General features: G+C 41.2%; 1 protein-coding gene across 2 annotated transcripts in view; it reads left to right on the forward strand.

Annotated features, from left to right (window-relative positions):
* Nucleotides 1-19,018, forward strand: part of LOC116048660 (synaptic vesicle glycoprotein 2B-like) — a 112,488-nt gene that overhangs the window by 13,647 nt on the left and 79,823 nt on the right. The window contains exon 3 of one of the 2 annotated variants that reach the window (XM_036003043.1): nt 87-372. In XM_036003043.1, the coding sequence (XP_035858936.1) occupies nt 137-372 (236 nt within the window). In that variant the 5' untranslated portion in view covers nt 87-136. The remainder of the gene's footprint in view (nt 1-86; nt 373-19,018) is intronic. The other variant, XM_036003044.1, reaches the window with a different exon arrangement.

The raw sequence follows: 19,018 nt of genomic DNA on the forward strand, positions 1-19,018 counted from the left end.
TCATGCTGAACTAAAAGATAAAACGTGCGTGTTTATCTCAATCACTTATTTCGGAAGTTTAACAGCAGTCTAGCCAAAGAAAACCCTTCTACTTGCTGTAAAATTAGCTTTTAGCCTAGCAGGCCTAGTAAGCCAAATGGCTGACCCGTGGCAAAACACAACATACCACCAAGGAGGAGGTGACAGCTATGGGAGTTATGGAGAAGGTGGTGGCCATGATGGATATGGTTATCAGGCAGACTATCCTCTCCAAGAAGAGGATGCAGCAAGTGACGTGACCGAAGGACATGATGAAGAGGATCAAATGTACGAAGGAGAATATCAAGGGATACCACATCCTGACGAGGTGAAGGCTGCACAGAGAGCCGCACGGTGAGACACAGCATGTTTGTTGCTTTTATTCTTGTGCAAATGTACCAGAAAATGTGCAACAGTATAGCTGCTGACATACTGATTCTAACCAGGGTTTGAATATAGTGTGTTCACTCTGGAAAAGTAAAAGTATTTCACAGTGCATTTGACAAAGGAAATAAAAATTCCTACTCACAGCTGCAAACAGTATATTGAAAATGGTGCTCAGGCAGCTCTAAAAAAAGAAAAGAAAACCAAAACTAAGTATTAAATCTTTTGGAAAACATTTAGTTTTCGCTTTGTGACATCCTAAAGTCTGGATATCCTATATTGTTTCTTTTGTCGTTAAATCCCATCAAACCAGGGCGGCCTCTAACTCACCCAGTAAGAGCGTTCGCCCCATGTAGGCTGAGTCCTTTGCAGCGGCACGGGTTCGAATCCGACCTGCTGCCCCTTGCTGCGTGTCATCCCCCATCTCTCTCCCCCTTTCCAGTCTATCCACTGTCACTCTATAATAAAGGAAAAAGCATCCCAAAAAAATCGTAGTATGAAGAGCGACAACAGTAGCAAGTACTATAAAGACTGAAAATCTGCAAAAGGACGTTGGGGTGGTGGATGATCAAACACCACAAGGACTTTCAGCCAGCAGACCAGGGTTCGTGTCCTGTGTGTCACTTAAATGTACATTTTGTAACCCCACCCACCAAGGCTGTAATCATCCCCCCCACTATTTAAATATGCTCAAAATGTCCCCCCCCTATATATATATATATATATATATATATATAGGGGGGGACATATATATATATATATATATATATATATAGAGAGAGAGAGAATTACTGGCTACGTTGCAGATTGAGATTTTACTAATATAAAACAATAATTCAAATATGGTGAATAGATATGTATTTATATTCATTCAACTATCCAGCATTGTATTAAATAGGGGGAGTAGGGGGTGAGGGCTAGGGGGTGAGGGGTTAGGCCCAGTTCAGACCTAAGATGCACGACGAGGCGAAACCGTTTTAGAATGTGGCAGGGAAAGGTTGCAGCGGTCTGAACTGGCCCATCTCAGCTCAACTCTAGCCAGCTGATTGTGTCGCGACTGCGACTCAGCCTGTAAAGTCGCCCGTGGCTGGTTTTTAGAACGTATGGAAATAAAATGATCCATAATCCATTTTATTTCTATGTTACGAACTGACAGTTTTACACGGAGGCCTAACGAGCGCCAACGAGCTAGAAAATGACTGAAGAGAGGGAGCGCCTAGAACAAAGCTGTGAATCGTATAAATAAAACGGCAAATGATTTAATGCCGGGCTCCAGCTGTGGCTTTTTGGAGATGGGTGGGAGACAGGCAGGAGTTGCGTTAAGGGTTTGCATCTAGGTGTGAACCTGTTTTTCTCCGGACTGCATGTGCAACACATTGAGGCTGGCTGGGACCTGGATGGCACTTGATTTGTATTCAGGCACTTTGATTACACTCTTCTTCAATGCCTCACACAAGTCTCAGTTCCGCTTTTTTTCAATTAGGTACAACTTTGTGATGTTTGCTACCTTGTCAACTAATTTCCCATTCTCATATTTGTACTCTTCAACTATTGCTTGAGACATGTTAAACTGTCCCGTTAATGCCTTGACCTTTTTACTTAGATCTCGGGTCACAAACTGGCACTTCTGCATTGATTCCAATCTCTCCTGAGGCAGCAGCTTTGACATACTCTGCTTCCGTTCCTCATACTGAAGAGGAACACTGGAACCGGACCTCTTGGGCCCTCAGGCCCTTAACAATTTGACTCAAATTAACACTACACGCCTTTTCTTCCCCGACATACAGTATTTGTTGATGGTAAGACCAGAAGACACAAAATAACTTCACAGACACGATGAAAATCAGCTTCACAACTTTAGTAATCAGTATTTCAAGACTTACAAGGCGTATGCATACGGTTTCACAATTCTAAGACTAGACTTGCCCTAGCAGACAGACAATGTTGTACGGGCTCAGGTTCGTCCAGTCACTCCCAGAAATGTGAGCCCCGTTATCTCACTCTCCTACACTTTTATCATGCAGGCCACTCCTTCAGTCTCCGGGCAGATCCACACTTCCCCAGCAACCGGCTCATCTCCCGTATCCAGGGTGGAATGATGATTTACTCTCCAGATATTTACTGTTTTTCACCGCGGCTGACAGTTACATCACTCTTTTAACAAGCTGACCTTGGAGCAGAACTGTTTTCTACAAACTTATCTAACTGTTCCTCTTTTGATCACACCTAATTAAAGGTCAAGCTGTGTTGACTCAGACATTCTTAAACAATGAGAGGCTTTATGCCTCTGAACCCAACCTTTAGTCAAATACACAACTCTTAATGCAACAACATATACAGACGTGCTCAAATTTGTTGGTACCCCTCCACAAAAAATGAAGAATGCACAATTTTCTCTGATTTTCTCTCTCTCTCGGCATCCACCATTGTTTATTACATATTTAATAGAAATCAGACTTTGCTTTTGATTTTTTATTCAACATAATATTGTAAATAAGAAAACAAATGAAAATGACATGGACAAAAATGATGGGACCGCTAACCTAATATTTTTTTGCACAACCTTTAGAGGCAATCACTGCAATCAAACGTTTTCTGTAGCTCTCAATGAGACTTCTGCACCTGTTAACAGGTAGTTTGGCCCACTCTTCCTGAGCAAACTGCTCCAGCTGTCTCAGGTTTGATGGGTGCCTTCTCCAGACTGCAAGTTTCAGCTCTTTCCATAGATGTTCGATAGGATTCAGATCAGGACTCATAGAAGGCCACTTCAGAATAGTCCAATGTTTTGTTCTTATCCATTCTTGGGTGCTTTTAGCTGTGTGTTTTGGGTCATTATCCTGTTGGAGGACCCATGACCTGCGACTGAGACCGAGCTTTCTGACACTGGGCAGTATGTTTCGCTCCAGAATGCCTTGATAGTCTTGAGATTTCATTGTGCCCTGCACAGATTCAAGGCACCCTGTGCCAGGTGCAGCAATGCAGCCCCAAATCATAACCGAGCCTCCTCCATGTTTCACTGTAGGTATGGTGTTCTTTTCTTTGAAAGCTTCATTTTTTCATCTGTGAACATAGAGCTGATGTGACTTGCCAAAAAGCTCCAGTTTTGACTCATCTGTCCAAAGGACATTCTCCCAGAAGGATTGTGGCTTGTCAATATGCATTTTAGCAAATTCCAGTCTGGTCAGTATGTTTCTCTTTCAAAAGTGGAGTCCTCCTGGGTCTTCTTCCATGGAGCCCACTTTCGCTCAAAAAGCGACGGATGGTGCGATCAGAAACTGACGTACCTTCACCTTGGAGTTCAGCTTGCATCTCTTTGGCAGTTATCCTTGGTTCTTTTTCTACCATTCGCACTATCCTTCTGTTCAATCTGGGGTCGATTTTCCTCTTGCGGCCGCGCCCAGGGAGGTTGGCTACAGTTCCATGGACCTTAAACTTCTTAATAATATTTGCAACTGTTGTCACAGGAACATCAAGCTGCTTGGAGATGGTCTTGTAGCCTTTACCTTTACCATGCTTGTCTATTATTTTCTTTCTGATCTCCTCAGACAACTCTCTCCTTTGCTTTCTCTGGTCCATGCTCAGTGTGGTGCACACAATGATACCAAACAGCACAGTGACTATTTTTCTCCTTTTAAATAGGCTGAATGACTGATTACAAGATTGGAGACATGTGTGATACTAATTAAAGAAACTAATTAGTTTGAAATATCACTATGATCCAGTTATTTATTATCTTTTCTAAGGGGTACCAACAAATGTGTCCAGGCCATTTTAGAATATCTTTGTAGAATAAGCAATAATTCATCTCTTTTCACAGCTTCTTTGCTTTATTCTATGACATACCAAAGGCATGCAAGTATACATGATAAAATAGCTTTCAATTTCATCACTTTTCAGGAGGAATGAAGCATTATTTCAATGAGCTGTAAGGGTACCAACAAATCTGAGCACGTCTGTATATAATAAGATAAGATATATATAAGATTAGCATTATTATTGGTCAGATTATTCCTTCAATACCTCTTTTTTTTTTTACCTCCTTTTCACTTATTAGGTTTTTTTCACCCTGAAGTTTGTCTCTTCCTCGAGTTTACTGTCAGTATTCTCTATATGAAGCTTGCTTTTCTCCTCCTGAAGTTTGCCTTTCTCCTTCTGAAGTTTGCAAATCTGTTGCTGATGTTTCTCTACCTCCAGCTCGAGGAAATGGATTGTTTGCAATATTTCTGTATTCAGCCTACTCAGGGCGTATTACAGGTTTTTGTTTTGCTGTCTCAACTGCGACTCAGCCTGTCAAGTCGCCCGTGGCTGGTTTGAGAACGTAAGGGACATCACATGTCTCAACAGCCGATAGCGAAGTCAGCTTGTAAAATCAGCTACAAACTATAGAAATAAAATTATGTGTTATAATGTTGGAAATTCCACCGGATGTCCTTCTTTTTGGCCGGAAGACTGTTATCTTCCATTGTCTTTGTATTGGAATTTTAAACGCCAGTCGATTTATGAGGACTATGGTTAACTGTTCTTCAGATCTCTGCAGGGTAATTCCAGACAGCTAGCTAGACTATCTGTCTAATCTGAGTTTTCTGTTGAACAACTAAAACAACCTTTGAACGTACACGTTCCACCTAAACAAGTTACCCCGAGGCTATTTTGCAGAGGCACCAAGTCTACGTCTGGCGCATAGTCCCGCCCAAGACGATTGAGATTGGTTTAAAGACATGCCAGTAAACCAGAGCACATTTTTCTCCCATCCCGGAATGCTGTGTGGACTAGCCAGACCCTCCTCCGCAGAGCTGTGGAGAAAGGTCTGGCAATGCGAGACTACACTATCAACGTTATCCACATTCATATATAGATGCAACAAATGATATCCAGCTACAAAAAAGCCTGAAAGTCGGAAGTTAGAAGTAAGTACGAAGAGTCGTTGCTATGGAGACGATACACCTTCTCATCGCATTGGTGTGAACTGGCAGCTTTCAGAGCGTTGCAGACCAGCGTGTTGCAAGTTTCAATTCATCTTGTGGCGAATCTTTGGTCGGAACTTGGCTTTAGAGCGAAACACAATTGGTTAAAGGAGGGTTCCAACAAAATGTAGGCACACTGCTAGCATCAGATGATCCTGCTGTTTTAGGGCGTTTTCACACCAACAGCCTTTAGTTCGGTTGAATCGAACTAGAGTTCGTTTGCCCCGCTGGTGGGGTTCGTTTGGGCAGGTGAGAACGCGGTTATCAAACTCTGGTGCGCACTAAAAGCGGACCAAACAAGTGTACCGAGACCTGCTTGAAGAGGTGGTCTCGGTACGCTTTCAATCAAACTCTGGAGCGGTTCGTTTGTGGTGAGAACGTCATCCGTACTCAAACCGCACCAACTATATGTACTCAGTACTCAGTACGCAAGTCTGAGCTAATGTCTCCTGTAGTCAGGTGTGTTTAGCAATCTGCGATGCAGCAGAGCAGCAAACTGTAGCAGCTTGCAGTGTTTCTATTACAGAAATAGACTGCATTCAAGCTTGCTGTCCGTCACTCGTATCTCCGTGGTCAAACCAGCTGCCGCTAAAATTGGAGACAGATGTCGGCAGAGCAGAGCGAAGTCTCGGTGACCAGAGCAGATGTAGTAATGTCTCTTGCGAAAGAGATGTCAGATAATTTTAATGAAATGAGCTGGTTTGACCACTAGACCAGAACACAGGACCTTTTTCCTGTATTTACTTTCTTGCTCCCACCCCCAGACATATCCGACCAATAAGAGGGCTGGACGTTCTTGCCTGATTTGTAATCAGGCAATTGACGCATTTTGGTACACTTGGATTTTTCCAACCAAACCAAACCAAACCGACCGAGGGCAAATCGCTCCAAGTTTACTAACTCAACAACTGATTTGGACCAAAGCAAAGGAACTACAGGTGTGAAAACACCCTTAAATGTCATACTGTCTTTGACTTCAGCTAACACAAGGGCAAACCGACAGACAGACTCAAAGACAGTTGGATAGTTACCCAGGCAGACAGACTGGGAGAAGGGAAAGTACAGATGGACAAATCAGACAAAGTCAAACAGAAAGAGTTGACAGAGTGATGGGCAGCCAAGAACAACAGACAGGACACCAGAAAACAATCACTTGATACAGACAGACAGATACAGGTTGGAGCAATGTTGTGATGTAATTAAGACAGACAACATCGGAGTGAACATGACACCGTGCAGGAAGGACAGAAAGTTTAAAGCAGTTTTAAGTATAAATAAATACCAATTATTAAATAAATAGTTTGAAGGAGAAATTATTTAAACCTAGTATACTTTTCGTTTTCAAATAAATGAAACCACTTTGTAAATGTTGCCTTGTTAGAATCAGAATCAGATCAGAATCAGAAATACTTTAATAATCCCAGGGGGAAGTTATTTTTGTTACCACTCCAGGTATACAAACAACATATATTATCCAGACTTTTAACATATATAATAAAAACAAATATACAGTAATAATAAATAAAATATGAAATGTACAGTGTTAATGTTAATGTGCAAATAGTGCAATAGAAAGAGAAAATGATTGTCTATGTTGAGATGATTATAGTGCAATAAAAAAGAGAAGTGAATTGTCTATGTTTGAGATGAGATGATTACAGAGAGGGGGTGTGTGACTCTCTGAGGGAGGTGTTGTAGAGTTTAATGACCACAGGCAGGAACGACTTCCTGTGGCGCTCTGTGGTGCATCTGGGTGAGAGGAGTCTTCTGCTGAAGGTGCTCCTCAGCTGGCCCAGTGTGTCGTAGAGAGGGTGTGAGACATTATCCTCTTAGCCACGGTCGTCAATGTGTCCAGCTCCTCCCCCACGACATCACCAGCCCTCCTGATCAGTTTGTTCAGTCTGTTGGTGTCAGCGACCTTCATCCCACTGCCCCAGCATGTGACAGCGAAGAAGATAGCACTGGCCACGACAGACTGATAGAACATCCTTTTATTAAATAAAAACACATTTAATTAATGAATTTTTATTGCGCCCCTGAAGTTCTTTATGTGCTCCTTCTTCAACTTAGTAGCACACAAGCTCCTTGGGAAACCTCCAGTGATAGTGACTAAACAGACATTTATTTAAATTAAAATTTAATTTGGAATTTGGAACTTTTACAAAGAAATTAATGTCTGTTACATTCAAAACCTTGCCAAATGAGTTCACACAGTGCTGATGAAGCCTATCGCTACCAGGGAAAGCTATCGCGGAGTTGTGGTGTCTGTTGGTGCCTTGGTCAGGGGTGCTGACAGGTGGGCTTGTGCCAATTGATGATCAGATCAACGATTAAAAGGAATGTTGTGCTTTGGTTTTTCCTACACTGATATGAATGTGATCTTAGCTAACTCAATATCAGAACTAAGATGTTATTAAAATGATCTGCGCCCGACTTTTCATTGAGAGATGTTCCTGGGGGAGCGGAAAGTCTGCCCGCTGAGCCCGGTCAATCAGCATGAGTGACGAGTGATTTTTTTTAAAACCTTTAACGTTAATAATAAAATGACTTTGCTGTCTTTTGTCCTGGATCTGACACGTGATGGGCTACGCTTCTCCGTCAAGCCTAGGATAGTGCTCCCGTCAGTGCCCCTGACCAAGGAAGGCACAACCAGACACCACAACTAACATAAATGTTTTTGTTTGTGGGAGGAAACCAGAGCACCCGGAGTAAACCCACATGGACACGTGGAAAAGATGCATACTCACAGAAACACACACACACACACACACACAGAAACACACAGAAATGGGGATCCAACCCAGTATCTTCCTGCTGTGAGGTGGCAGTGCTAACCTGTGAGCCGTCCTCGTCCATACCCGATGGAAACGTAGCTAGTTTGTAGCACAAGAGAAGAGAACGGAAAGTTTGTGAACAGTATTGCAACCTCAGCTACCAAAGCTAAGTAGCACTCCGTAGTTTTTCTGTACACCGGTGACATCACTGGAAGTAGAGCGGATTTAGCAGCGGAGACATTTTTCCTCCTTTTTTCTGATTCTACTGTCACTTCCCTGAGGTCTGCGCTTTTGGAGTGCCCCTTCTAGTTATTGTTTGTGATGTTTCAGTCACGAAGATTTTTTTCTGACATATTGCAGACTGGAGACAGTTGGAGGAGATGGGTGGGATAAGCATATAACGTAATTTGTCTTGTGACTCATTGGTCATGTTGGTTATGAGTAGATCTAACTTCTCTTTAGAATTAAAGAATTTCTTTTTTGAGATGGTAGATGTCCCGACGGGGAATGATTTAATGCCAGGCTCCAGCTGTGGCTTTTTGGAGATGGGTGGGAGACAGGCAAGAGTTGCGTTAAGGGTTTGCATCTTGGTGTGAACCTGTTTTTCTCTGGACTGCATGTGCAACACATTGGGGACTTGGATGGCACTTGATTTGTATTCAGGCACTTTGATTCCACTGTTCTTCAAGGCCTCACACAATTCACAGTTCTGCTTTTTTTCAATTAGGTACAACTTTGTGATGTTTGCTACCTTGTCAACTAATTTTGTACACTTGTGCAACGATTCCAATTTCTCCGGAGGCAGCAGCTTTGACATACTCTGCTTCAGCTCCTCATACCTCTTCTCCTTTTCACTTATTATGCAATCCTTCATCTCCAGTTTCTTGCGCTTGGCGTTCAGTGTGCCTTTTAATTCAAGATTCTTCTCATGCATTTTGGAAATAGCAAGTGGCTTGTCCATGCTTACTTTGATGCATATATTTGGTGAATTGATGTCTAGGTCTGTGGCTACTTGTACCAGTTGTTTCTCAAGATCAGAATACATCTTTTCCATGATACATAACTTTTCTTTTTGGGTACCTTCCCGCCTGAGGATTAGGCTTTTCTCACCCTGAAGTTTTTTTCCTTCTGAAGATGCCTTATCTCCTCCTCCAGTTTGCTTTTCTCGTTTTGAATGTCAGTATTCTCTATATAAAGTTTGCTTTTCTCCACCTGAAGTTTGCCTTTCCTTCTGAAGTTTGCAAATCTGTTACTGATGTTTCTCCACTTCCAGTTCGAGGAAATGGATTGTCTGCGATATTTCTGTATTCAGCCTGCTCAGGGCGTATTCCAGGTTTTTGTTTTGCCGTCTCAACTGAAAGCATTGATGTTTGTACGGCAACTGCTTAATCAGGAAGTCTTTTTCTTTGGTCACCTGGATCAGTTTCTCCTCCCGTTCAAGGAAAAGTTTCTGCTTTTCCTTCCAGGTTTTAGAAAATTATTTTCTTATATTAAGCTGCTTCCTCAGTTCAGTCAGCTCCTTCTTTAAAAGCACATGACATATTTCATTTAACTTGTAAGTGTTAAATTCAATAAAGTCTTTTGGCACGATTGCATCATTACATTCCGCTTTGATATTTCAGTGCTGAGTCATCTAACAGGAAATGCCCTCATTTAGCCCCGCCCACAAAACACTAGGGGAGGGGCAGATGGCTGTATGGGTATTTTGCTTTGTTTAGCCCATAGACTGTTAATATTAATGGACAGAGCATGTGCTACCTGATAAGTGTTTAAATGTATGATTCTCTATGACCTCTCTGATGAGGGTTATAGAGATATAAATAGAAAGGCTGCTGCATGGAGAAAAGTTGCCCAGGACGTTGACATGTCAGGTCGGTTAAATGTGATATAGCGGTATAATGTCAATAGTTTGATGTCTGTTGCTAGCTAACCAATTAGCATTAGCAGGTTTGTTTATCAGTATAATAGGAACGCTAACTTCTGCTGGAATTGTCAGATAGGAACCGTCCGTAGCCTGTCGCAAGAGTTACATTTTTTTGACGCATCCGGATGACCAACTGACATGATTTTCTGGTTCGGACCCATTCGCATGCGGTCTGCAAATCTCCATAGGGAATGAATGACTTCCGGTCGTTTCACAGCCGTATCGGAGCTGATTTCAAGTGCCAGTGGGAAGGCAGCGTAAGTATAGATCAGACTATCGTCTTATCGGTATAAATAATTTAATAATCATCTACAACCGTTGTTTGCTTTATTTTCCTCAAGCAGTCGCTATGTTGAACGCACAGAAATAGCCCCCCCCCCCCCACACTGAACAAAGTCAATCGACACTGTTCTGCTCATCTACCTCATGTACATTTTCAATCTTACAATTACAATATTGTTATTAATAATTACCATTGCACTGAACTGCCTTGCACTATATTTATATTTAAGATCTTAAATCTCAGACTATACTGATTTGCACTATTCCTTCCCTCTCCAATTGTTATTGTATATTTTTTGTAAATTTCTAAATTCTATAGTATTGTTATACTGCATACTTAACAGTATTTTTTAAAAAAAATATTTCTTACTGTCCTTTCTGTTGTGCACAAGTGAGTGTACTTTGAGAGCAAAAATTACCAGAGTCAAATTCCTTGTTTGTTTGCGCAAACCTGGCCAATAAAGCTGATTCTGATTCTGATGAGAATATATAGTAAAACGCTATAACAAGATGCTTTGATTATATTTACATATACTCCGTGTATCACAGCACACAAAAACTTTAACGCAGTTTGCCTCACTCGAGATGTTTTATGGGCTGCCTTTGTTAGCCTCCATGACCGGCAGAAGGCTGGTCTACCAAATCGGAACCAGGTCACTAATAGCCAAGTCAAACGTGAACATGTTCACCTCAGTATGCCTACACTGTAGCCTACAAATGGTGAAAAAAGTTAATTGGACGGTGCGCTTCCAATGAAGGCTTCAGCTGTTTTATTGGTTAAGACAAACAGCTTAAATCATTCTTTCATAACGCAATAGTATATTTGTTTTCAAAATTCTGCCTTTAGGTCTTGCAGATATGCTTCATATCGTCAGTTTACATGGTGGATGCATGGCTGGCTAGGGAGAAGAGTCCGCAGAGTCATTCCATCATGTGCAGTTAACAAAATATAGGGTCCTTGTGGGGGAAAATTGAAGGCACGGCATTTGGTTTTAGTCTTCGCTTGTAACCAGCTGCACCTGTGAGCTCTCAAATGCATCAGGGCTGAAGTGACGGGAACACAGCCGTCTTTAGGGTGTTGTACTCATCCACAAGCAACTTTCCACTCTTTTCATATTTTCTTCTCGTAAGGAAAGCAGTGGAGGCTTACATCACTCCCCTTGTTGCCTTTGGACTGGAATTTACAACCAAACGCTGCACAATGTGGCATTATATTCACTTTTCAGCTGTAGCTACAGTTAAACTTAGCGCCATTAGCTCACCTCTCATTCTGAACACAACTTATACATGTCATCGACCCAGAATGCATTGTGCATGCAAAAAATAATGGCTGCCTTCGTAGTTCAAATTCTGTAATACACTGTGAGGATTTTTTAAATAACGAAAATATTTTATATTTTTCTAACTATGTTTTTTGTAGGAGAGAGCAATTGTAGCATATTTAGGCCTATGGGCCCTATCTTGCACCCGGTGCAGCGCTAAGCCCGTCGCAAGTGTCTTTGCTAGTTTACTGATGCAGTTGTCAATTTCCCGTCCAGCACCCACGTCGTTTAAATAGCAAATGCACCTGCGCCCATCTTTGCGCCCATGATGGGCTGGTCTTACAGGGGAGGTGTGTTCAGGTGAATTCTTGGCGTATTGCTATCTTGAGGCAACAGAAAGTGATCGCGCCATTGACCAACAAAAACCTGGTCTAAAGTCAATAGCTCAGCATTTCATTGTTATTTTAACAGCAAATTAGTAAAATGCGCCTAGGCTTATGCACAGCGTGCGCACACTATGCCTGTTACACACACACAGGGAAGCGCAGCAGCACACAAATATGCAAAAGATTACAAATGAAAATATTACGCTGCAAATCTGTCATAATAGCAATGTGCCAAGGCACAAACGTGCCTGGCTTTTAAAGGGAATGGGAGATGACACTCTGATTGGTTTATTGCATGTTTCTCCCAAAACACACCTATGAATTAATGAAGACACTAAGTACAACCCTTTTGAACCATGCGCCCGGCGCATGGACCCTTTTTTCCGCCGTCAAACTAGCAAAAGTGGATTTGGACACTCCCTAAACGCACCTGCGCCAGGCGCTTTACGCCGTGCGCTTAGATCGTTAAAATAGTGTCTTAATAGTCGGGGTTCCTTTTAACATAAATACACTTCAGAACAGTTTCTTCCCAAGCTGTGAGCCTGCTACATATAAAATGTCTCAAGGTGTAGTAAATTTGAAAAACAAAATTTGTAGTTAATTGCAAATGCACTAGCTGCTGTTTATCAGTGCAGGTTTATTGTAAATTCATTACAACAGAAAAGTATGATAAACATTTAAAAATGGCATGTTAAACTATTTATTCAATTACCAAAAGTGTTATGATTAAATCTAATGTACATGAGCTTTACTACACTGACATTTTTGAAGTATCAAAACAAAAAAGCATACAAGTACATGCTGTGTCAATTACTAATCTGTTAAATCCTAAGTAAATAATATATATTTTGTATGCCTAAAAGGTGTTTAATGCTTCTTGCGTTCAGCGCGACCGGGGTGCTGCAAACCGCCAGATTTTTCATACTGATTGTGTTGGCTCGTCTTCTCTCCTGTAGCCAATCATTGCAACGCGGTCCGTGTTGTTACCAAATCTTGGAGATGTGCGGCTCAGCCAGTCGCCCAGGCTTTATATTTATTATTTTCCTAATATCGCTGTCCGCACCGCACCGACCATGCTGTACGCAAGAAGAATTAAACAGCCATGATACATACTTCTAAAGTGGTAACACCAGTTTTCAAGCAATACATTTAACCTCTTAATACTGAGGACAGAATAATAAACTGCTGAAAGCTGTCCTTCAGTAAAAGAAGCTGAACTACAAATATTTTTCTGGCATTATCATAACACATTTGAGAACTTAGGATGTGGTCCATGCAGTCTCTGTTTTCCACACCCAGATCAATGGCACCAAATAAGCCGCTCTATACAGAGGTCTTCCTTCTGTAGGCACTTGTCATTCAGTTTGCAGTGTGGATACCTCTGTAATTACAATAAAAGACAAACATGTAGTTAAGGCATGTTGGATCACAATGAATCATATAAATATATGAGCTTGTGCATTAATGTATGCTTCAGTTGAGGACTTGCAGTATTATGTGAACAAACTCTTACATGTCAAATCTTATTCTACATATTGTGTATTGTATGCAAGAACACGCTTTTTTTGTGATATGTACATTTTGGGAATAAATAGCATTTGTAAATAGATTGTAACGTGTATGTGACTCATCTTGAAAAACAGACTAATGTGCTGACAGAAGGTCCTCATATTTAATAGCAGACACAACTAAGTGGAAGAAAGACATCAGTGTGATTTTTACAGTTTGTTTGTATAGCAAAGGTTTTAAATTAGCCCGCTAACTTGGTTAGCAAGGTGCAACTGTAATTCACTCTAACGAAAAACAGGCTTAAAACTAAATGCAACATTACTTACCGGAAAAACTATACAGCCAACTCCTTGAATGCTTGTAGTTCAACCGAACGCAGAACAAGCCATTTTTAGGGGACCAAAATGTTCGAATTAACTAGTGAAAACATCATAAGATGGTCAAAGGACACGACCAGCCTCTGTCATGATTAACAGGCGGATGGATGGATGGATGGATGGATGGATGGATGGATGGATGGATGGATGGATGGAAGATAGATAGATGGATGGATGGAAGATAGTTAGATGGATGGATGGATGGATGGAAGATGATGGATGGATGGATGGATGGAAGATAGATAGATGGATGGATGAATGGATGGATGGATGGTTGGATGGAAGATAGATAGATGGATGGATGGATGGATGGATGGAAGATAGATGGATGGATGGATGGAAGATAGATAGATAGATGGATAGATGGATGGACGGATCCTTGAATGCCTTCAGCTTCTGCAACGTGTATGCGGACACTGTATGAACGAGATAGTTATAAATATCCGGATAAATTACTTAGTGCTATTGGGATTATTAGATATGGGTCCACACCAATCAAGCGTATTTTCTCTTGATACCGACGGGATGAAGCCTTTAGGCTACTGTGCTCCGTTCAACTCAAATCTCCAGCAGGAGATGTCATGTCAACAATATGGCCGTGATTTAATGTAAAATGATATAAGCCATAGGTGATCAGTTAACAGTATTGGAGAAACAAGATAAAATAGAGGCATTCATGGAAAGAAATTATTTGTTTTTTTATTAAAAATTACTATATGGTTGACAGTACCCTTGTTTTGGTTTCTGTATCTGTAATCTAGGAACCGTTTTGCCTGCAATACCGTGTATACCGTTAGGGGTTTGTATGGGTTCTAAACATACACACATTTTAAGTGACAGAAGAAATTGATAAATCAGATTCTATACGTAAAAAGAGTGCACGCATTGTTTATGCACAAAACTTTCCATATGGTGGTTGATGGAAAAAGGGCCCTGGGGCCTCATTTATAAACATGGTGTACTAACAAAAGAAGACTTACTTTGCTCTCTATGTAAGAATTGGGATTTATAAAAGCAAACCTGACAGGAAAATGTGCAATCCTCCACTGACCCAGGCGTGCGTACCATAGACTGCGTACGCACAGAAAGGGGTGAAATGAGAAACGGCAACACAGACGGCAGACGTATGAAACACGACCATTGTGTAAAATAAATCAAAATATCTCCTCTTAATAATATGATGAATTCACAAAGCCAATCTTACAATTAATAACCTACACAAACACCTGTTTGATCAATCTGGGTTGAAAAACAACATGAAACATGATAGTAAAGGCCTATCGTAAATTCAAATAAAGGTATATTTGCAAAAAGAAAACTTAAAGTGTTCTGTAATTATGTTTGCATGTTATGGAAGTTATTCTCATAAATGATACAGTAAACACGACAAATAATGTTTCCACTGATGCTGTTTTCGATGCGTCCGTCTGGCGAAGCACATCGTTTTAATATGGTCACCATATAGCCTACAGTATAATGTTGTTAGGCTTTGGTTCAAACCCCGCACACAGAGAGAACAACGACAGAGTCAGAGTGTGGATGAACAAAAATTATTTTAATGAATAGCTCAGTTCAAAAAGTAACAAAGAAATGAAAATACTGAGTTGGTCAACTCTGGACTGGAGAGGGGCTGAGGCGGGCAGGCAGTGGAATGTACAGACGTCAATTTGCAGGAGTCCCAACAAGGTGGTGGAAGACTGGAGGTGAAAAAGCTGGAGACACGGAATGCCACGGCAGCAGGTTGAGTGGTGTGAGTCTGAGCGGAGGAAAAAATAAAGCACGTTAGCGAGAGCAAGAGATAATAGCAAGGAGACAAAAACGAGTTTGCTAACTGCAACTTGGGAACCTAGTTACCACACTGGTAGGTGCAACGATCTGGCGCCGATGGAGAGCCATGCCCAGGAATAAATACAGCCAGGTAGATTAGAGGCAGCTGCGCAGGTAAGAATCAGTGGAAGTGCCAGCAGCTGTACGGAGAGGTAGATCCTCCAGCCACGCCCCTTGACCTACTTTCAGGCGAGTCTGCCACACACACAGGCAGACATCACAAACACAGTGGACACACACACACACACACACACACACATACAGACACCACCGACAAAGGGGGGAAAAAACAAGGAAGGAAAGGGACACATAATGGGGAGAGCACAGCTGCCACCACAACAAATGTTTTATATACTGTTTATTTGTATGGCTTTAAATTGTTTTATTTTTGTTTTAAATGCTTTTTAATTGTAAAGCATGTTTTAACCATTTTGAAAGGTTCAATAGTAATAATGTTTTACTAATTATACGTGCTCCTTGCACAGAACTATTTGTCATGGACAATCAGATTAATTCTGACACCTGTAGCTTTTGGATGGGTATAAAACAGCACGCCATCACAATGCGTAATGACGCACAATGGCTGATTTTGCACTGTTGGAAGATTTGGCAAATGGAAGGATTCAGGTACCGAATCTTCAGACAGCAAGAAGACTTGCTGGCAAACGAGGATGCCGGTTCCGACTTCCTCGAGCTGTCCTGTTGGATCTCTGTGCTGTTTTGGGCCCAGTGCTACAGAAGGAGCACACAGAGAAACCACACTGTGCCAGTCTCACTTCAAGAGGGCTCAGCTACGGTGTCCCGTGGCAAAATACCATCACGATGTAGCGCTAGGCACATTTTTGCATAATTTGGGCCACGGTCCCACCTTCATGAGGCTGTGGCATTAACTGTGTCTGCAACATATTGTCACTCTAAAGCTATTTTGGCATTAGTAATGCCCACACTGTGCCCTCCAAACATTTCTTCCTCTTTTCCACCTCTCCAAAGACAACTTCAACTTCACATTGAAAGTCCAATGTTTTTTTTTCCCTCTCTGCTCATGATGATCATATGAATGAATATCAATCGGGGGCGTTTCGCTGACTATTTATAGGCAACTATGGGCGTGACTTGAAGCCGCCAAAGCTGGACCACATTTAGAATTTATTGTGATTTACAAGGGAAACCAGCTTAGGACGTACATTCGCACACGGTTTTATAAATACAAATATTTCACAAGACTTAGAACAATATCTTTCATTTTCTCTGCTATCCATTTTTCTTTTTAAAAACAAAACAACAGGAACTTATTACAGTTTGGAAAAAGTAAGTTGTACAGTGCAGTGTTTACATAAAAAACGGTTGGTAAGACTGGGGAGGACTTTAAAGAAACTTGAAAATAGTATTAAAAATGATAAATAACAAAGGGAGGTTTTCAAAAGAGTCACTTATTCATGGTCCTTCGTAAATTAAAACATTACTCATTTATTGGAAATTTCAACAAAGTCTGGGCGTAAGGGCATTATATATTTGACCCACTTAGTCCTAAATTTAATGAAAACATTTTTCTGAAGACGAAGACAGAAGGTTATCCTCTCCATAACATATATGTCATTTACTATATCTAGCCACTCCTGTATTGTGGAGGCTTCAGGAAGCATCCAACATCTAGTGAGTGCATTTTTTCCAGCAGTATACCAAACATATACTTATCAGACCGTCTCGCATGGAAATCAACATTTCCTAAACATTTTTTTTAGAGAACTTCGGTCTCGAAGGTCTCGTGACTCCCAAAATATATGCCAGTGGTTGGCCTCCAACATTTTGTGTCTCCCCCATCAATATGTACCTTCTGCTTCAGTGTGATAAAAAAATCGAATGAGCCATTTCCAACCAAACTCCCACCATATATGGGAGTTGGTACATTTTCACTGAAATATACATACATTAAGCCAGACCTTGTGTTATATAGTGAGGTTACCCTCTTTTTTGTTGTCTGTAGAGTGGGGTTTTTTGTCAGAAGGCCATTATAGAGTTTGGATATAAGGCCCTTATTTAAATCTTTCTGGTAGGCACCAATAAATATCTTTAGTATGGGATCGCTAAAGTCTGTTCCATTTTTAATATTACTAGTACAGTGCCCGTTGAAAATGTGTTTGGAACGGGCCGATATTTTTGGCTTGTGGTATTGTTACTTACAGAAGGACCCCAAACCACTTAATATGCAACTCCACTGTATAGCCTACTACTGACTTACTGATTTACCTGACAAAGAACGTTGCAGATTCAGAATATAATCACAAAATATCACATTGAAAATGTGGAGTTATCAGACATTAGCGTCATGGACTCATGGCAGTGCGCTACCCACCTGGGCCGTTATGAGAGCTAATCAGCACCTGCGTTAATCAACCACCAGAACCGGAATGTTTGTGTGTGTGTTTGCAGAGAGAGAGAGAGAGAGAGAGAGAGAGAGAGAGAGAGAGGTGATGTTGTCTTGTGTCGTATGATCGTTAACGAATTTAACACTTCAGCAGAGGTGTTAATTTCCATTCAGGTCCCGGCGGGAGGTGTGCAGCAGGTGAATCGGTCGTGCTATTAACGTGATCGCTACACAATTTCTTAGTAAAACCAAAATAAATGAAACTGCCTTGTTTTCTTTTTGCCATGGCTATATGATGCTAACTGCAGAATGGATTTCAAGGACTTTGTGCGCCGATTAATGGCCTCCAACGTTTATATTTTTTCTACGAATCTTTGAGTTAACATGTACTAAACATGAGTTGAATTTGCACCGCAGCGCCACCACGCTTTGATGCTCATGACAAGAATAGCATGTATAGTTATCTTTATTGAAGTGAATTAGGTTTAAATCGCTGTCCTGCATGAATGAATGATCTTTTTGCAATTTTACACATAATAATCCACGATGATCACATTACAAAAAACTGAAATTGCACGTTAAAATGACACACAAATCACCTAAATTTCACAAATCACGTTTTCAGAGGAGCCCATGTCTTATTAAGGGGAACCAAGCTCTCCCTAGCTCCCCCGTTGTTCGCACCCTGGTTAACGGTGAAGTAGAGGATTTGATTCGCGGGGTATTTTGGCGATGGTAAAGTTGTTAGTGTTGTAAGTTAGCAGTAGACTTAATTAACCCGACACAGGGTGAGTCTGATGAAAAATGTGTGTGCTGTGTCTGTGCGGTTCAGGCATTTTCTGGCATTGCACAGCACTGTGAAGGAATAATCTCTGAGATTACGCTATGTTCTGCCTCTGTTTAGAAGTGAATGTAGTCTATAGCTCACAGCAACTTAATACTATAT

The sequence above is a fragment of the Sander lucioperca genome, chromosome 7 (genome assembly GCF_008315115.2).
Source record: "Sander lucioperca isolate FBNREF2018 chromosome 7, SLUC_FBN_1.2, whole genome shotgun sequence".
Classification (NCBI taxonomy): Eukaryota; Metazoa; Chordata; class Actinopteri; order Perciformes; family Percidae; genus Sander; species Sander lucioperca.